This window comes from Bubalus kerabau, chromosome 15, assembly GCF_029407905.1.
Source record: "Bubalus kerabau isolate K-KA32 ecotype Philippines breed swamp buffalo chromosome 15, PCC_UOA_SB_1v2, whole genome shotgun sequence".
In the NCBI taxonomy this organism is placed as follows: Eukaryota; Metazoa; Chordata; class Mammalia; order Artiodactyla; family Bovidae; genus Bubalus; species Bubalus kerabau.
Genome location: NC_073638.1, coordinates 78,748,191 through 78,767,351, shown reverse-complemented (window position 1 = coordinate 78,767,351; position 19,161 = coordinate 78,748,191). Strand labels below are relative to the sequence as shown.

The following is a 19,161-nucleotide window of genomic DNA, read 5'->3' as shown; positions in this document are numbered from 1 at the left end:
TGTTATATCTTTGATCCTAAACAAAGATAATATTTCTTCCCTTCAAAATGCCTTATTCCTTTCATTTAGAAATTAATTCACCATTCACATAGAAAGACATATGTTAAGTTTCTTCAAACCCCCAAATGATATCTTTTCTCACAAACGATTTATTAAAAAAAAAAATTCTATACCAACATAAATATCCACCAAATCTGCAGTGGGATTATCTGTCTGCCTGAATGGGAATCAGAACAATATAATTTCTTGGAAGTAAAATAAAAATAATAGGAAATTCTCTTTGCAGAAGCAAAGGAGTTTTGCCATTCAACAAAGAAGAAAGCTACCTACTAGAGAGCTAAAATTCCAGGAAGGTGGATGCTGCAGAGAAGTTGTGTTGATGATCATGCCAAACAAAAGCAGTATTGTTAAGCACATCACAGTGTGGTGGGATTTCCAATAGAGGCACCAGGGACCCAAAATCATTAAAAATACCTGGCACAATCTCCCACCTTGGAAAACCAAGCAGCTCAATGGTTGAAAGAGAAGACTGTGATTCTCAAGAATCACCATTACTACATTTACACTCACAAACCCAAGAAAATGATTTGGACAGAGATTAGGGTTGAATCAAAGAAGGAAATGGCAACTCACTCCAGTATTCTTGCCTGGAAAATTCCATGGACAAAGGAGCCTTGTGGGGCTACAATCCATGGGGTCACAAAGAGTCTGACACAATTGAGTGACTGAGCCCACGAGGTTGAATCTAATAAGACTAAACTACAGAGTAACAGGAGACCTATAGCAAGAGTGACCTGGAAGATACCTGGAGGCATCATCAGCCTCCAAGATGCCAGGCTTGTCGCTGTGGTGTGCTGTGTGATCCATGCCTCCCTTTCATTCCCCCACCCAGTCAGTTACCACATCCCGTTCATTCTGTCTCTGATCACCTCTCCTCCTACCTCTTCCCGTTCATTTTGTCTTTGATCACCTCTCCTGCCACCTCATCCCGTTCATTCTGTCTTTGATCCTCTCCTGCGGGCCATTCTTTTTTCCATTCTTCCTGCTACCACCGTCTATACTGTTGTCAGCTGATACCAAGATTACCGGAGCTTCTCAGCCTCCAGATGGTCCCACTCCATCCATCCTGCAGACTACAGCCAGAAAAGTGTTCCTTAGACCCTTCTTTCCTCAGATCCTCCACTGGCTTTGAATGAGTTGGGGGAAACCTAAGCTCCCCTGCTCACTTTTAAAGACTTGAACAGATTGAGCCGCTTCAACTATCGCCCTCCTATCCCCTAAACTTTGACTCACCTCTATTCAACTCAGGGTCCTCTCCTCCTCACACAAGCCCACCCCGATAATCCCCACCACAGAGCCCTCCTTCACCAGAAATGACCCCTCCTTATCCCTTCCAATTCGACCCACCTTCCAACCCAGTCCTGTTTGTTCAATGATGCTTGCCTTTAAGACTCCTCCAACCATGTGTCTTCTCTTCTTTAGGCACTGTAAATCCTTTGGTGATTATCCTTAAATGTAAATCTTGTTATGCTACGTCTCTACCTAAAATCTAGCCACAGCCCCCCATTGCCCATGGCATAAAATATAATATTCTCACCATGAATTCCAGGTCTTTCTTGAACTGACCCTTGCCTGTGTTTGCATCCTTGTTTTTTCATTACCCAATGGAATATTATACGGTATTTCTTAACACAAAGTTTCTTTCCTCTGTCTTTATGCTTAGCATCCCTACTTTAGCGATAAAGAACCTCACTACTACAGGAGGAATACAGTCTTTTCTTTGGTCTCTCATAGTATTTTATCATACCTCTTTTAAATCATTTCATAATTATAGCTTCTGAGTCTATACAGACTATCATATATTATGATGACATTCAAAATTTTCTGCTTAATATTCTTCTTCAGTCCTTATTATTAATTGCATTTTTTGGTTAATAATTATAGCTAGCATTGCAATAGTACTTGCCATTTGCTATACATACATTAATTCATTTAATTCTCACAACAGGCCTGTAATGTGGATATTATAATAATCACTGCTTTTTTTATACAGATGAGGAAATAGAAGCACAGGTAAGATGTTGGGGGCCAGCGTGAGGCACTCCACCCGTGGCAAAGGTCATGAGGAAGGAGGCTCGACATACGCAAAGGCGGGATCGAGCCTCAGGAGTCCCCCTGGAAATCTCGAGCATCTACCCCCATAACCAGAGCCTGCCTACTTTACTACTTTGTGCTCTCACCTACACCTCTGACTTTACGGGGGACTGTCCCCCACCACCTTTTTCGGAGAAGGAGTTAACTTAGAGCTCCAGTTAATAATAATTCCTGGGCGTGATAGGAGTGTTTCAACCTACAAACTCCTCTGAAGGTTCTCTGGCCTGCCTGACAGGCTTGTCCGGCCACATGTGATTGCTCACAGCCTCCCAACCGTGAGAGGAACGAGATGCTTTAAAACCTTCTAAAAACAGGTTCCTTAGAAAAGTTAGAAAACTATTAGTATAATGGGCTGATTAGAAATTGTATTGGTGAAGGGTTTTTCATTTGTTGAGCCAATGTTTGTTGCTAAGTCTCCACATCCCCTGCCCTTACACACATTAATTAACATAAAGAAGAAATAAGTATTAACCTTTGACATAAATCACGTTAGACCTTAGGCTAAGTAAATTCTTTCCTTAACTAAAACCCACTATACCCTCACCCTATAGGAACGTAACTTTATTTGGGTGGCGTCTGTTTTGAGAATAATCACCCATGGAGAAATAAGTGTCCTGGTTTACTGACCACTGTCACAAGGAGAGGGTCGTAAATTGTCAGCAGGCCCCCTGGCCAGAAGATGATGTAACACCCCTAAGACCTCTGTATACATTTGTATGAAGCACCTGACTTTGATAAAAGTCAGGACTGCTGGCCCCGCATGACTTTTGCATAACATCTCAGTGTGTAAAAGTAGACCATGGAAAATAAAGAATTGGGATCATTTTCTCGAAATACTGGTCTCCCCATGTCGCTCTCTCTCTCACTCTGGCTGAGTCTCCATCTGAAGCGCGGAACCCACCAAGCTTACTAATTTTGCCTGGGCTTCTAAGATTCAACTGGGGAGGCCTCAGTGTCTCCTCTCCTTCAGGAGAACGGAAGGATGCCTGCGGCCTACGTAAGTGGTGCAAGCTTCTTATCTTGAAGTTTTATTGGCCTCCCGTGTGAACCAAGCTACTCAGCCTCTTTTCTCCACTGAATTTTCCTACTGAGCTATCCTCATTCTATTACTCTTTACATATCTAATTAATATCTAATTGAAGCTATTGTATCTTGATCCTCGCTAACACCGTCCCAGCTTCAAATACCCTGGATCAAGCGGGGCTGGGCCCCGGCAGTAAGGGAATTAACTGGCCATTCCCACCATCTCTCCCACTTAAGTGAGAAGAAATACCTCCTTGTTCCCTGCAAAGCTGCCTCCCCAAGAAACATGGAAAGAAGACATGACCAGCATGTAAAAGCCTAAATCAGCATTTGAGCATGTACATCAGGTAACCTGCTGGACTGGGGACCAGAGCCAGTGATAGATAGAAGGCAGACAATAAAAGAGAGCTTCATGTGCCACTGGGACTGGTCTCGGAATGAAGTCAGAGAACCTCCATCTCAATTAAATGGTTCTCACTTGATAATCCCAAATATTACCTCATAGAATCACAAAATTGTAAAAGACTTACAAATCACCAAATCTTACGTTATGTATATTTTACAAAAATGAATAAATCTATTCCTTGCCCTGTCCCCTCCCTCCAAAAAGTCTTCAAAATCGACCACCTAATTAAAAAAGGAGGGACTTCCCCGGTTGTCCAGTGGTTAAGACTTCCCAGGCAGGGGGTCATGGGTTTGATCCCTGGTCAGGGAAGTTCCCACATGCTTGTGGCATAACGAAAAAAATAAATAAATAGCATGATCTTCCCTGGTGGCTCAGACAGTAAAGCGTCTGGCCTATAATGCGGGCAGACCCGGGTTCAATCCCTGGATCAGGAAGATCCCCTAGAGAAGGAAATGGCAACCCACTCCAGTACTCTTGCCTGGAAAATCCCATGGACAGAGGAGCCTGGCCGGCTACAGCCCATGCGGTCACAGAGTCGGTTTAACAAATGAGGGAGTTCCCTGGTTGCCCAGTGGTTAAGACTTCCCATGCAGGGGGACATGGGTTTGATCCCTGGTCAGGGAAGTTCCCACATACCTGTGACATAACCAAAAAGAAATAAACAGTATGCAATTTATAAATTAACAAATGAGCATTTGTGGCTGAAAGAGAACTGACTTGCCCAATATCATATATATGGCTAGTCAGAAACTCTACAACTTACCTCCAGTCACATCACCTACCCTTAAGTCAGAGAATCTGGTGTGGTCCATTCTGCCTTAGGGCAGGCAACTGGCTCAGACGGATCCCAAATGCATTCAAGTGCCTCCAATTCAGCATGAAGTTAGCTTCTGCTGGAATTGATCATTACTTCAGGAGAAACTGGGAGGGGATGGAGCATTGAATCTCTCTGGGAATCCTAACAAGCAAGATGCTTTGGCTAATATTAACACACTCAGATGATTTTCCCCTGAGGGCCCCCAGTGAGCCAAGCTCAGGTCACACTCAGCTATGCCACTCTAAGAGTCATGCTGAAAAGATTTAGAGACCTTTCATTCTAATCTCCTTTGTTTATAGATAGAGTGACAGAGGATGAGCCATGTTATTTGGATCCTAAGGCACGCACCAGTTAGTTGCCAGGTTACTTAGAAATGAGTGCTCTTTCAACAACACTAGGCTGCCTTCTGATGGGACTGTGTGGTGGTTGCTACTGGACTCAAGATCAGATCTTGTCCCCAAGAGAAAAATCAGCAATATTCCTAGGACTTTTAGAAAACAAAGGTCATGGCTAAGACGAATCAGCAAAAACAAAAAGGAAAATACAGAGGATTTGGATACAGATTAACATCTGGATTTATAAAATATAGAAGAAATACACATAAGCCCAGGAAGCAGCAACCCAGAGATTTTTAAGATCCTGCCTTTCCTGTAGACAAACCTATCCACCCACTGAAAGTCCAAGGGTTGTGATTAAATGCTTAGATCTGTGAACTATTTGAAATAATGTCAGCCACACATATAATCAAGGGAACAATTTCCCCACGGAATTTCCTTTCTCTAGGGTGAACTTTACCAAGTAAACTATGACTTGGGGAAAGATTCAAAATCACTTTCAATTAGCTTAGTGAGATTTCTATAAGGTTTTTGCACTCAAGAATGAGACAGTAAGAGAGGAAACTTGAAAGTAAGATGAAGGAAAATTTTTTCCAGACTGTACTACTGAGAATTAACAGGAGAAAAAACAGAGAAGAAAAAGGACCGCAGGGAGCCAGGACCCCTGGGCACTAGCTGGGTCAGGAGTCGATTAACTAACTTAGGCCACGTCATCTCACTGTTTCACCTGTCACTCTCCCAGGTTTCCTCTTCTGTATAACGTGACAGGATTGCACTAGGTTAACTCCAATGTGCCTCCTGATTCTAACGTTCATGGATTCAAGTCACTTAGTTCCCCCCATGCGTCAGTCTCTTCATCAACGTCTGGAATGCAGCACATGCTCATTAACTTTTGTTGAATAAGTTATTAAATATATCTGAAAATTCTGAAGTGAGTGAATAATTAGTAAATTATGCCACAATTGGACTCTGCGACATAACCAAGCTATCAAAATCATGTTTATAAAAAGTGTTTAATTACATGGGTAATAGATTCCCAGGTGGTTCAGTGGTAAAGAATCTGCAAGATGTAGGTTCAATCCCTGGATGGGGAAGGTCCCCTGAAGGAGGAAATGGCAACCATTCCAGTATTCTTGCCTGGAAAATCCCATGGAGAGAGGAGCCTGGTGGGCTACAGTGCATGGGGCCACAGAGTCTGACACGACTGAGTGACTGAGCGTACAATAGACTCTTAATAGACTGCCTGAGACCATAAGCCAATCCTTACATCCATCCTCTTCCCTTTTGGAACAGGGCAAAACCCTGATATTTAGCAGAACATAATTCTACACAGAAGAAAATATTTTAGTTTCCAATCTCCCCTGCAAATAAGGGTAATCATGTGACTCACGTCCATCAAACAATGTGAAAGTAAAAGTGCTATGTGGCACTTTTGAAAAATCTGAAAAGAAAGGAATTCATTTGCCCCTTCCCCGTGCTCCTTTCCTGCTTCCTGGGAAGACAGATGAAATGTGAGAGCTGTGTTGTCCAGCATGATACCCACTAGCCCCATGAAACGTTTTACCTTTAGCTTATTAAAAATAAATACATTTTAAAATTCCATTCCTTGGTCTGGATAGCCACATCTCAACTGCTCAGTTGCCACTATCACACAGGACAGTACAGACAGAGCACGTGTCCAGCACAGCATAAAATCCTACTGGGCGGCACTGGAGCACAGCACTGGCAGCCCTTCAAGGTGATGAGGCTAAAGCTGCAGGATTGAGGTGGCGGAGTCTAGATTTCTGATAATATTGTTCGACCTCAATAATCATGCTGGCTTGTCTGCCTCTGTACTTCTGTCTTAGAAGCGGCTCTGCTTTTCTGTTATATGCAGTTCAAGCAATACCCAAAAGGATACAAATAATAAGTGGGAAGAGAATGCAAAATTGTATACACAGAGTAGTCTTTTGCCCTCTACAAATTTTCCTTTGTACTATTATATTTATTGCCTACAGCTGCAGCTAAGTCGCTTCAGTCGTGTCCGACTCTGTGCGACCCCATAGACGGCAGCCCACCAGGCTCCTCTGTCCACAGGACTCTCTAGGCAAGCATACTGGAGTGGGTTGCCACTTCCTTCTCCAATGTATTGCCTAAAAATACATTCTCTTGGGGTTTCATTTTATGTTGTAACAGAACTGACAATTAAGAACCTAACCAGGAGGTCTCCAATGCTGTGTTATATCATTACACTTTTGTGAAGTAAGAAGGCATTTTAAACATTTTACAATCTCTGCCTCTTAAAAAAAAGTAAAATGTTTTCATTGATTCCTGTGTTTTTTCCAGTGAGGCCAGGGAAAAAGTGATCAATTATCCCTCAATAGACCAACTAACTCTCAATCCTCAATAGATGAGATAATCCCTGAGAATTTTGACAGTTTAGTAGAAGTAGATATTATCTGTTCTTGCAATATCCAGTGACTCAAGTTCGTTGCTAATGTCCTTTCTGTAGATCTCAGGAGAAAATGAAACATCCACATGAGTAAGCAGCTCCTAACACAGCCTGAAGACTAACATCCTAGCCTACTGCATCAAGGACTGAGAGAAAGGGAGGGCAGCTCCTCTGAGTTTAGGTCTGGACCAAATGCTTTCAGCTCAGTTCAGCCGCTCTGTCATGTCCAACTCCTTGCGACCATCCTCCTCATCTTCACACTGAGTAGACTGAGGAAGAGGAGGAAGAAGAGGGGTTGGTCTTGCTGTCTCAGGCAGAGGTGGAAGGGGAGGCAGATGTATTTGCTGTAACTTTAGGGAAATACATCATAACTTCTGTCTGACTTTTTGCTTTTCGTTTCTGTAAAATTGTTTCTACAAAGTACTAATCCTTCTTCTACTATTTAGTTTCTGTGCCTGTTTCATAGAAAGGTCTATGTTTTAAAAGAAGTCAAAATCAGCCCTTTCTAATTGGAACCCTTGTCCAAGCTGTCTAATGTCAATGTTTTCTGGTGCTACTTTGATGTCTTCTTCATTTCTGGGCACTGATTTGGAAGCACTTATCTCCATCAAGGTGCCTTCTGCTAATGCCACTAGTGTGCAGTCTATTAGCTCTTGAATTTCTTCAAGATCCATATCTTGAAACACTTCACTCCTTTTTTGTTTTCCATATCCACAATCTCTTTCATGATTTTCTTGATTGGTTCTGTCATAATCCTGTGAAGTCATGCACAGCATCTGGAAAGTTTTCTGTAGCAGGAATTTATTGTTTCAGGCTTGATGGTTTCACAGATTTTTCAATAATGGCATCTTCACTTCTGTGATTATTCCAGACTTTCATGGTGCTTTCTCTATCAGGTTCTCTCCCATAGTGCTGACAATCCTTTCCATAGAGCACCACAGATAATGAACCTCAAAGGTCCTTCAGTTCAGTTCAGTTCATTTCAGTCGCTCAGTCGTGTCTGACTCTTTGCGACCCCAAGAATCGCAGCATGCCAGGCCTCCCTGTCCATCACCAACTCCCTCAATCTAGAGGCTTAATTATACTCCTTGTGTTTGGGGACAAGCAGACAACTTTGATGCTTTCAGTGTTAACCTCATAGGGTTCTGAGTAATCAAGTCCAGTTCAGTCACCCACTCATGTCCGACTCTTTGCGACCCCAAGAATCGCAGCATGCCAGGCCTCCCTGTCCATCACCAACTCCCGGAGTCCACCCAAACCCATGTCCATCGAGTTGGTGATGCCATCCAACCATCTCATCCTCTGTCATCCCCTTCTCCTCCTGCCCTCAATCTTTCCCAGCATCATAGTCTTTTCCAATGAGTCAGCTCTTTGCATCAAGTGGTCAAAGTATAGGAGTTTCAGCTTCAATATCAGTCCTTCCAGTGAACACCCAGGACTGATGATCTTCTTTAGGATGGACTGGTTGGATCTCCTTGCAGTCCAAGGGACTCTAAAGAGTCTTCTCCAACACCACAGTTCAAAAGCATCAATCCTTTGGCACTCGGCTTTCTTTATAGTCCAACTCTCACATCCATACCTGACCACTGGAAAAACCATAGCCTTGACTAGACGGACCTTTGTTGGCAAAGAAATGTCTCCGCTTTTTAATATGCTGTCTAAGTTGGTCATAACTTTCCTTCCAAGGAGTAATCAAGGGCATTGTCCAATACCAAAAGAGATTTAAAAGACAGTCCCTTACTGGCAAGGTACTTCCTGACTTCAAAGTGTCAATGGAACCAATAGCTGCAATGATAGCTTTATGGATTTTCTTTTCTTTTTTTTTTTTTACAATCATCCTTATACTGGAATCATTTATTTTAAAGTGGCAGGCGACCCTTGCTGCATATCTCAATCTATGGAACATATCAAGCAACTCAACTTTTCTGTAACGTCATGACTTTGCTTCTTAAAAGTACTTCTAGAATCACTAGTGGCAGCATTTCATAAGGGTCCCCTAGTGTTATTCAATGTTTATGATATTGCACTAAATATGATGAAAAATACACAAGAACCTCAAGAGATCACTTTTTACTGAGAAAAACAATTTACTGCAGAGGTGACTGCTTATGGGTAATTGATTAGCATCAAGAGGCATTTTAAGTGTATCTTTGCAACACTTGAGCTCACTGTCATAGCAACAGGAGGTGGCAATGGAATTATTACAGTCATACTGTATGTACTACCATTAGTTTTATGAAGTTTCACTTGATACTGCATCTTCACATTTGTTTACATTTCTCTCTACTGCAAATAGCACCATGCTTTACACTTACATGGTCTGTAAGTGTGTGTACCTAAGTTTTGATAAATTTTAAGGCAGCAGCATTTCAGGTGGGTTTTTGAGGGTGGATAGGATATTAACAGGTAGAGAAATCTGAATGACTGTTCAGTGAAGTAAGCGGACAAGTCCCTTCCAATTACTGTACTATTGTTGTTTCAATTTATATTAATATAAATTACATATATATAATTTATATAGTCTTATACAGTTAGATCCTCGTATATTAGGTATATTATAAATGCTATATCATCTTCTCGTATTTATCACTTTATCATTGTGTAATGTCTTTTCTTGTCTTTTATTATAGATTTTGTTTTAAAGCATATTTTGTCTGAAATGCATATTGCTATCCCAGCTTTCTTTCCATTTCTGTTTTCATGATATATTCCTTCCATCCCCACACTTTCAGCCGGTTTGTATCTTTAGCTCTGAAGTAAGTTTCTTGGAGGCAGCACTTAGATAAGTCTTGTTTATTTATTCAAATAACCTCCCTAAGTCTTTGGTTAGAGCATTTAGCCCAATAAAATTTTAAGTAATTGTTGATGGTATGGACTAGTGATTTTGCCATTTATTTTCTGATTGTTTTTGTAGTTCTACTCTGTTGTTCTTTTAGACTCTTCCCTTGTGGTTTGATGATTTTCTTTAATGCTGTTTGTGCTTCTTTCTCTCTAGTTTTTGTGTATATATTGTAGGTTTTTGATTTGTGGTAATCATGGAGTTCATATATGTTGACCTATATCTACTTGTTTTAAACTGATTGTCATTTAAATGCAAACACATTCTAAAATCTCTGTATTTTTCACTCCTCCCCACATTTTTTGATGTTATATTCTACATCTTCATGCATATCCCTTAACTCTTTATTGTAGTGATACCTGATTTTACATTGTTTGTCTTTTAAATTTCATGCTAGTTTATTTAAGTAGCTGATCCACAGCCTTTATTATATATTTGCCTTTACCAGTGGAATGTTCCCCTTCCTATAATTTCTTAGTTCTGTAGCCTTTTCTCTTTCCCTTAAGTAGACCCTTTAATACTTCTTATAAGGTCAGGTTAGTATTAATGAACTCTTTTAGTTTTTGCTGCTCTGAGAAGTTATTTATTTCTACTTCAATTTTGAAAGATAATCTTGCTGGTAGAGTATCCTAGGTTGTAGGCTTTTTCCTTTCAGTACCTTGATGGCGGTCTCCACCTAGAGCTAGTTTCGCTCCCTTCTGAGAGTGTACAGAGACAAGAGTAGAGGCTCTCTCTGCCCTGGAGCTAGTCTCACTCTCCCAAGTGTGTGCACCAAAGCATGCACTGGCAATGGCCGCTTCTGCCCTGATCAGAAACAGGGGCTGGATTCATTCTGGTTTGTTCCCTGAAGTGTGCTCCCTGTTAGTAATGGCAGCCTCTGGCTTAGTGGCAGCCCCAGAGCATTAGGGGCCCAGCGCAGACAGGCAAGACGAGTGGCATGCTTGAGCGGTGCTGGAGGAACAGCTAGATCCCCAGTTTTCAATCTGCTGTGTTTGTGCTGTAACTGGGAGTAAGCAAGGCTGTGTGTATGCTTTCAAGAGCAGAGTCTTGGATTCTTAAATCCTTCTGGTAAGCCCCACTGGTTTTCAAGCCAGCTAAGAGGGCTCCTCTTCCTGGTATCAGACTTCAGGCCTGCGGTGTTTAATATGTAGTTTCAACCCCTCAATACCCTGAGTCTATAATATCCTCTACTTTTCTTTTTTTTTTTTATTTTATTTTTAAACTTTACATAATTGTATTAGTTTTGCCAAATATCAAAATGAATCCACCACAGGTATACATGTGTTCCCCATCCTGAACCCTCCTCCCTCCTCCCTCCCCATTCCATCCCTCTGGGTCGTCCCAGTGCACCACTCTACTTTTCTGTGTTCCCCACTGGGGGTGTGAGTCCTAAACAGATCACATCTCCTCCCTTTCCATCAGAATCCATGGGGATCTCTTGGTTGTAGAAGAACAATTTCTGCTAGTACCTGTATCAACTTTAGTGAGAGTCACTATATATGTGGCTGTAGTTTTCATATATTTATGAAGGGAGATGAGCCAGCTTCCTCCTACTCTACCATCTTGATCTCTCTCCTTTCCAAATGTCTTTTAACTAAGGTTTGACTGAGTTTTTTTCATAATTAAACTCAGATTATGTATTTTGGGTAGAAATATCACACTGACGTTGTGTGTCTCTTTGTAAATGGCAATAATAAATGTGAGTAATTGTTAAAGGAAGTGTCTACCAGGTTTCACAACTATAAAGTTACATTTAAATTTTTACAATTAATAAACATCTTGTGGGGAGATCATTTGAGAGTGTATACAATTTTATTTCTCACCAAGAAAAACTGTAATGACTGTGCTGGATTACAAACCTTCTGAGAATTGATTTGAGACTATACATCAAAAGTTATAGTAACTTTTAATGCAGTAAATTTATGATAGCAAATTAGACTTAAAAATGAGAAATATCAATCAAGATTTTTATTCAAGAATACTTGGCACATTATTATTTATAGTAGTAAAAATATATAAATAATCTAAACATGTAACAGAAAGATGGCTAGTTAAGTAATAGTATATCCATAAAAGAAAATATCTAACAAATGAGTACAATGAAGCTGTTGAAGAATGGAACCAGTTGGAGTAATCTAAAAATAACAAACCCTAGGAAGTGTCCTTCATTCCATTGTGTCACTTTGCTTTTATTCACCATCATTCTAAGCCCGAGGATCAAGACCAAGGCTCAGCCTCTACCTCTCTTCTAGCTTCATTGCTCTGACCCACAGCCTCTTCACGGCCTTCTTCACTTCAGCATTTCTCAGGGAGTAGATGACAGGGTTGAGCAGTGGGGTGATCACTGTGTAGAACACGGCCACCATCTTGTCCGCAGACAGGGTGGTAGAAGGTCTCAGATAGATGAAGATACAGGGCCCAAAGAACAAGGTGACCACAGTGACATGGGACCCACAGGTGGACAGGGCCTTGCGCCGCCCCGCGGAGCTCCGAGTCCTCAGATGGAGCAAGATGACCACATAGGAGGCTAAGAGGACCACAAAGCTGATCACGGACAGGGTCCCCCCGTTGGCAACGATCAGAAGACCAATGAGGACGGTGTCAGAGCAGGCAAGTTTGGGCAGGGGAAGCACGTCACACAAGTAGTGGTCGATCACATTGGGGCCACAGAAGGGCAAATGGAAGATGAGAAGGATTTGGGCCAAGGAATGCACAAAGCCCCCCACCCATGCTGCTCCCACCAGGAAGGCACACGCCTGCCGGTTCATGATGGTGGTGTAGCTGAGGGGCTTGCAGATGGCCACGTAGCGGTCATAGGCCATCACAGTGGGCAGGAACATTTCAATGCCACCAAAGAAGTGTGTAAAAAAAACCTGTGTCATGCAGCCCCACAGAGGTATGGCTTTCCTCTCAGCCAGTAGATCTGAGATGAGTTTGGGGGCTGTCGTTGAGGCGTAGCAGATCTCCACAAAGGACAGGTAGCTCAGGAAGAAGTACATGGGGGAGCCAAGGCTTCTGCTGCTCATGACAGTGAGGACAATGAGGAAATTCCCCAGCACAATGGCTGTGTACAGGAGCAGAAACATCACAAAGCAGACTTTCTGTACCAGCTGATTGGAAAAAAGTCCCAGGAAAATGAATTCCGTCACATTCTGTGCGTTAGCCATGAAATCACCACCAGAAGGCAGGAATTTCAATGGGTGATCTGAAATGAAACAAAAGACTCATACATTAAGTAGGAAAATTGCATAACAATCCCTTGCATGTCTGAGAAGCTTGTGAACTGGATACTGAAAGATTAGTAGGAGTTGATGCTGCTGCTGCTAAGTCACTTCAGTCGTGTCCGACTCTGTGCGACCCCATAGATGGCAGCCCACCAGGCTCCCCCATCCCCGGGATTCTCCAGGCAAGAACACTGGAGTGGGTTGCCATTTCCTTCTCCAATGCATGAAAGTGAAAAGTGAAAGTGAAGTCGCTCAGTCATGTCCAACCCTCAGCGACCCCATGGACTGCAGCCTTCCATGCTCCTCGATCCATGGGATTTTTGTCATGTGAAAAAAAAGGGAAGAACATGCCAAAAAAGCAGAAGAGGATGTACAAACAATGGAAATTCATTGAGTAAGGCTGGAGTAAAGTGGAAATAGAAATACTAAAGCTGGAAATAGATTATAGTATCACTTTATAAAAGACTCCTATGGATTTTGGAGTTCAGTCAACAGACAATGGGAAATCCTGGAAAAAAAAAGTTAGGCAACTGAAAAGTAAAAGCATTTTGTAGGTAGAATTTGGACGAGTGGATTAGACTTTGAACTGTGAAACAGGTGAAAGTGTTAGTCTCTCAATTAAGTCTGACTCTTTGAGGCCCTATGGGCTGTAGTCCACCAGGATCCTTCATCCATGAAATTATCCAGGCAAGAATACTGGAGTAGGTAGCCATGAAATTAAAAGACGCTTACTCCTTGGAAGGAAAATTATGACCAACCTAGATAACATATTAAAAAGCAGAGACATTACTTTGCCAACAAAGATCTGTCTAGTCAAAGCTACAACTTTTCCAGTAATCATGTACTGATGTGAGAGTTGGATTATAAAGAAAGCTGAGTGCCAAAGAATTTATGCTTTTGAACTGTGGTGTTGGAGAAGACTCTTGAGAGTCCCTTGGTTAGCAAGGACATCCAACCAGTCCATCCTAAAGGAAATCAGTCCTGAATATTCATTGGAAGGACTGATGCTTCAGAGAAGGCAACGGCACCCCACTCCAGTACTCTTGCCTGGAAAATCCCATGGACGGAGGAGCCTGGTAGGCTGCAGTCCATGGGGTGGCTAGGAGTCGGATAGGACTGAGCGACTTCACTTTCACTTTTCACTTTCATGCATTGGAGAAGGAAATGGCAACCCACTCCAGTGTTCTTGCCTGGAGAATCCCGGGGACGGGGGAGCCTGGTGGGCTGCCATCTATGGGGTCATACAGAGTCAGACACGACTGAAGTGACTTAGCAGCAGTAGCAGCAGGAAAGATTGAAGACGGGAGGGGAAGGGAACAGAAAATGAGATGGTTGGATGGTATCACTGACTCAATGGACATAAGTTTGAATAAACTCCGGGAGTTGGTGATGGACAGGGAAGCCTGGCGTGCTGCAGTCCATGGGGTCGCAAAGAGTCAGACACAAATGAGTGATGAACTGAGCTGAACTGAGCCACCAGCGAATCCCAGACTTTGGACTAGGAGAAACCTATTAGAAAATTGGTTGCCCCATTGGGTGATATAGGGGCAGAAAGGATAGTGTTGCTATCTTCATGATAATCGTCTCTATATTGACTTTGAATGTTTTGGCTTTTACCTACGAATTTCCATTATCTCACTGTCTTTTGCTCCTTTTCTCTTTGTGGCTTACAAAAATAGGATTCTCATCTCCCCATATACCCTTCAGAGTCTTCTGAAGAAATTTCACTTGACACTCAGGACTCCTTATTTTTGCTTCTCCTCCTAATTATCTTCTTCTACACTTGGACACTAGGTGACCTAGTTCCTTGCAAAAGCTCCAGTTCAATACATTCACAATTCTCTACCCGGGTACCTTCACTTTTTCAATTGTATATCCCCAGTGGCAACAGAAGTGCAAACGACTTCTCCACCCAGAATCCCAACTAGTGCCTTGACAAATCCTCCTCTGAAGTCCAACCTTACAACACCTAAAGCATCACCAAGATTGTGCACTGACTGATTAGCAGACTCTTTTCATCCATGCTGGATTTATCCAAGTTGACTGAGATCCGTGTGCATCAAGATAGGCCCTTGTATGGTTAAGCTCCAGGGTGCTTGACACTAGGAGTCATATGACATCAACTCATGCCACAAAGCTTCCTTCCTTTAGCATTGGAGACAGGCCCAGATGATCGAGGACTATCATGAGTCACCACCATGAAGAAACCAATAGAGTTTACAATTGCAGAGCCCAGCACTAACCTCTCCGATCAGCTTGGGAATTTTACCAAATCACTCATGGAAGAAAGCACTGCTTGGAGTCCTAGGTATACATACCAATATCCTTAGGTGGTAACTTATCTGGAAAGTTATTTCACCTCACAGAGACTCAAGATCCAAATTGTACCATGGAGTCAAAACCTACCTCACAGGTGGATGTCATACATCTCCATCCCAGGAGAAGTTAAGGATTCATTCACTGTGCTGCCGTGGACGTTTCTCAAAGATAGGAGTTCATCTTCGGAATCCACAGGCCTTGCAGTCGGTGGCCTTCTACTCTCAAGACATTTTGGAATCACAGCACTTTACACACTGATTTATAATTGTGTTATGTGACCACCTGCCCCACTAAGTTATGAACTTGCAGAGATTATGTCCTGCTCAACACTCCATCTCCAGTTCTAACTGAATATCCTCCATAATATAGCACTCAGCGGTGTACATAGAATGTAGAGTGGCCACAGATCTGGTGGCTCAGATGGTAAAGAAACCGCCTACAATGCAGGAGACTGGACTTCAAACCCTGGGTCGGGAATATCCCTTGAAGAAGGGATTGCCAAACCACTCCAGTATTCTTGCCTGGAAATTCCATGGACACATGGGGTCACAAAGAGTCGAACACGACTGAGACTAACACTGACTAACTACCATCATAGCACAGTATTTGGGAACATTATAAGTGTTCAGAAAATGTTGAAAGAATAAAGGTCCCCAGGGACAAAGGCCACATATTCTTCATCCCTGAATTCCAATACTTGGCACAGCGCTTGCTTCTGGCAAAGACCAGACCAATGTGAGAGCACTTTGCAAAATGCCATGGGCAACTCACTTTGCTTTCAAAGTGGAATTGTAATCAATACATGCTCACAAAACAAAACTCACCCCAATGTTTCTGTGGCTCTGTGGTCTCACCACAATTCTTTTTTCTGTTATTACCACAGAAGGCAGATGATGCCCTGAAACTACCCCACAGAGCATGCAGGTTTCCCGGTTTTTCAATCTGAAAGCACCTAAGACCAAGCTCTCAACCAGAGCTCATACATCTCAGGAGTTGCCACATGGAAAATATGATCCCCTTTCAGCCTTAGGCTTGCAAATGTTGAGACTAAGCCAGTGCATCTACTTCACCTGATTAAAAACAAGAGTAGAGTAGACTTGCCTCTCTATGTTCCATAAATAAGAAGTCTAGCAGCTCAGCCTTGAGTTCGCTCTGCTGAGAGATACCAGGGGGAAGGCATGATGATCAAGTGAGAGAAGACTGGTCCCCAGAGACCCATGCCTGGCCCCTTCCTAATCAGGCACCTATCTCATGGGAAGCAGGACCTGGATACAAACATCTCAAACTTCCCTATAGGTAACATAACTTCAGAAATCAATAGGAAATGTTAAATTAATTTCAGCCAGTGTTCACAGGACACTTAGGCTATGGACCTCTATGCTGTTCAGAAGTCAATTAGACACACCTCTTGCTTATCATGAACTCAATCACGTGACTTTACATGAAATGATACCATTTCAAGGATGGGTCCCAGGAATGTGGGCCACAAGAGTCAGAATACTGAAATAGCACTTCCTGGCCATTGATGAGGATAAGGTATACTGGTTCTGAATCATGGTAGTTTTTGCCCCCCAATATCTGGAGACGTTTTTTATCGTCCCAATCTAGGTGGGGAGGATATGCTGCTGGCAACTCGTGAGAAGAGGCCAGAGATTCTGAGAAGTATCTTACAATGCACAGGACAGCCCCCCACAGCAAAGGTTATCTGAGTCCAGAGCAACAATACTACTGCTATTGAGATACCCTGCTCAAGAAGGGGGAGCCTGGTGGGCTTCCGTCTATGGGGTCGCACAGAGTCGGACACGACTGAAGCGACTTAGCAGCAGCAGCAGCAGCAGCTCAAGAGGAAACAAAATTTGTCCAAAGCAGTATTTATTCAAGCTAGATTTTGGTTACATGTGATTATATTAATCTGTCTTGACCACACCTGAATATGTATTAAAATTTTTGTAGTGAAAGCTTTCACCAGGGCCACAATGGCACTTTGTAAGATCAGTGTGCTCTATACCAGTGCTACTCAGGATGTCATTAATTCAATGCTGATTAAAGTTCTAACAAGATTCCAAGTTTTAACTAATGATTAAGGAGAAAATCATTATACATTTTAACATCATTTTAAAGATTTTAATGCAATTGGTTTTGAGAGTGAAAACCCTGAATTAACCATCACCCTTTATGTTGCAAAAGAGTGTGTAAAATAGCCAGTGGAAAGCTGCAATACGGTATGGTCGTTCAGCCCAGCGATGCTCTGTGATAACCTAGAGGAATGGGATGGGGGTGGGAGGGAAGCTTAAGAGGAAGGGGATATATACCTATACACTTATGGCTGATTTGCATTACTGTATGGCAGAAACCAATGCAACATTGTAAAGCAATTATCCTCCAATTAAAAAAAAAAAAACACTTGGAGAAGGAAATGGCAACCCACTCCAGTATTCTTGCCTGGAGAATCCCATGGACAGAGGACACTCCATGAAGTCACAGACAGTCGGACACAACTGAGTGACTTTCACTTCACAAAAAAACACTAGGAAAAAGATGAGCAAATAATTATATAAAAGTTTCCAATATTTAAGTAATATTAAGTATGCATGAGTTTTGACAAATTTAGCAGTTTATAATGGATTTGTATGTATTATTTGCAGTAAATAGTAAAGTAGACTAATATCTACATTTTTTTTCATGACTTATCGAGCTTTTTCTTAATTTTTTAGATATTTCTGTGCTCCATGGTTCATCTACCAGCTCTTTCAAATTGTCACAAACCTTGAGAAATTTCTCAACATATTTATTGGAAAGTATCCTCAGATAAGTGACCCTGCACAGTCCAAATCCATATTGTTCAAGGATCAATCATGTAAGCATATTTAGCATAAAGAATAATAGAGATGCTATGTTACAGACAACATCTATGTAACAAGTACTTATTGAGCAGCTACATCATACCAGGTACTGTACCTGGCAAACAAAAACTATTAAGCAACAGAGGCCAAAGAAGCTTCAAAAAGGAAGAATTTAATTGCCTCAAATGCCTGAAAACGGAGAGTGACGGCAGCATCATGCTGGCATACGATGCGCTCAGTTCTGCCCCCTCCCTTTAACAGTAAACACTTGGTATCCACCCATGAGCAAAAGTGCCTCCATGGGAGCTGTGGGATCCAGCTCCATACGCCAAGGAACCTCACCCACAGGTGTATGGGGCAAGAGGCAGGCAGATGTCAGGACCAGCCGTGTGGCCTACAGGAGACTGTGAATGAGTTCTGGCCCCTCTTGGCCCTGTCATGGGAGGGCCAGTGGGAACACTAACTGGGGATTTCACCTACATATGAGAGAATCTTTGTGGAGGTGAGACTTTTCAATGGAACTTTCACACTCCATTGAAGCAATATTCGTGTATAACACACACACACACACACACACATACATATATATATACCTTTGGATGCACTAGGGTGTGAAGAATGAACATCTTGACTTTGTGGGCATCACTCCTCCCCCAAAGGGGCACAACTTAGGGCTGACCTTGGTTGCCTGTGATTTTCCCATGGGAGAAAACGAGAGCTGGTGAGTGAACATATGACTTCACCAGCTCTGCAGGATGCTGCTGAGAAGG

At 42.4% G+C, this 19,161-nt stretch overlaps 2 protein-coding genes across 5 annotated transcripts in view; both read right to left on the bottom strand.

Moving 5' to 3' along the window:
• Window positions 1-11,894: 11,894 nt before the first annotated feature.
• The window catches only part of LOC129627673 (olfactory receptor 4X2-like), a 45,924-nt gene continuing 38,657 nt past the window's right edge, over window positions 11,895-19,161 (bottom strand). For both annotated transcript variants that reach the window (XM_055547130.1, XM_055547131.1), the window contains one exon: window positions 11,895-13,210. In XM_055547130.1, the coding sequence (XP_055403105.1) occupies window positions 12,243-13,210 (968 nt within the window). In that variant the 3' untranslated portion in view covers window positions 11,895-12,242. The remainder of the gene's footprint in view (window positions 13,211-19,161) is intronic.
• LOC129627676 (olfactory receptor 4S1-like) overlaps window positions 12,978-19,161 on the bottom strand; it is a 44,377-nt gene continuing 38,193 nt past the window's right edge. For 2 of the 3 annotated variants that reach the window (XM_055547142.1, XM_055547144.1), the window contains exon 4: window positions 13,074-13,210. Coding sequence is in view for 1 of the 3 variants with exons in the window: in XM_055547140.1 (XP_055403115.1) it covers window positions 13,199-13,210 (12 nt within the window). In the remaining 2 variants the exon portion in view is untranslated. Of the gene's footprint in view, window positions 13,211-19,161 lie in introns of all 3 variants that reach the window. The other variant, XM_055547140.1, reaches the window with a different exon arrangement.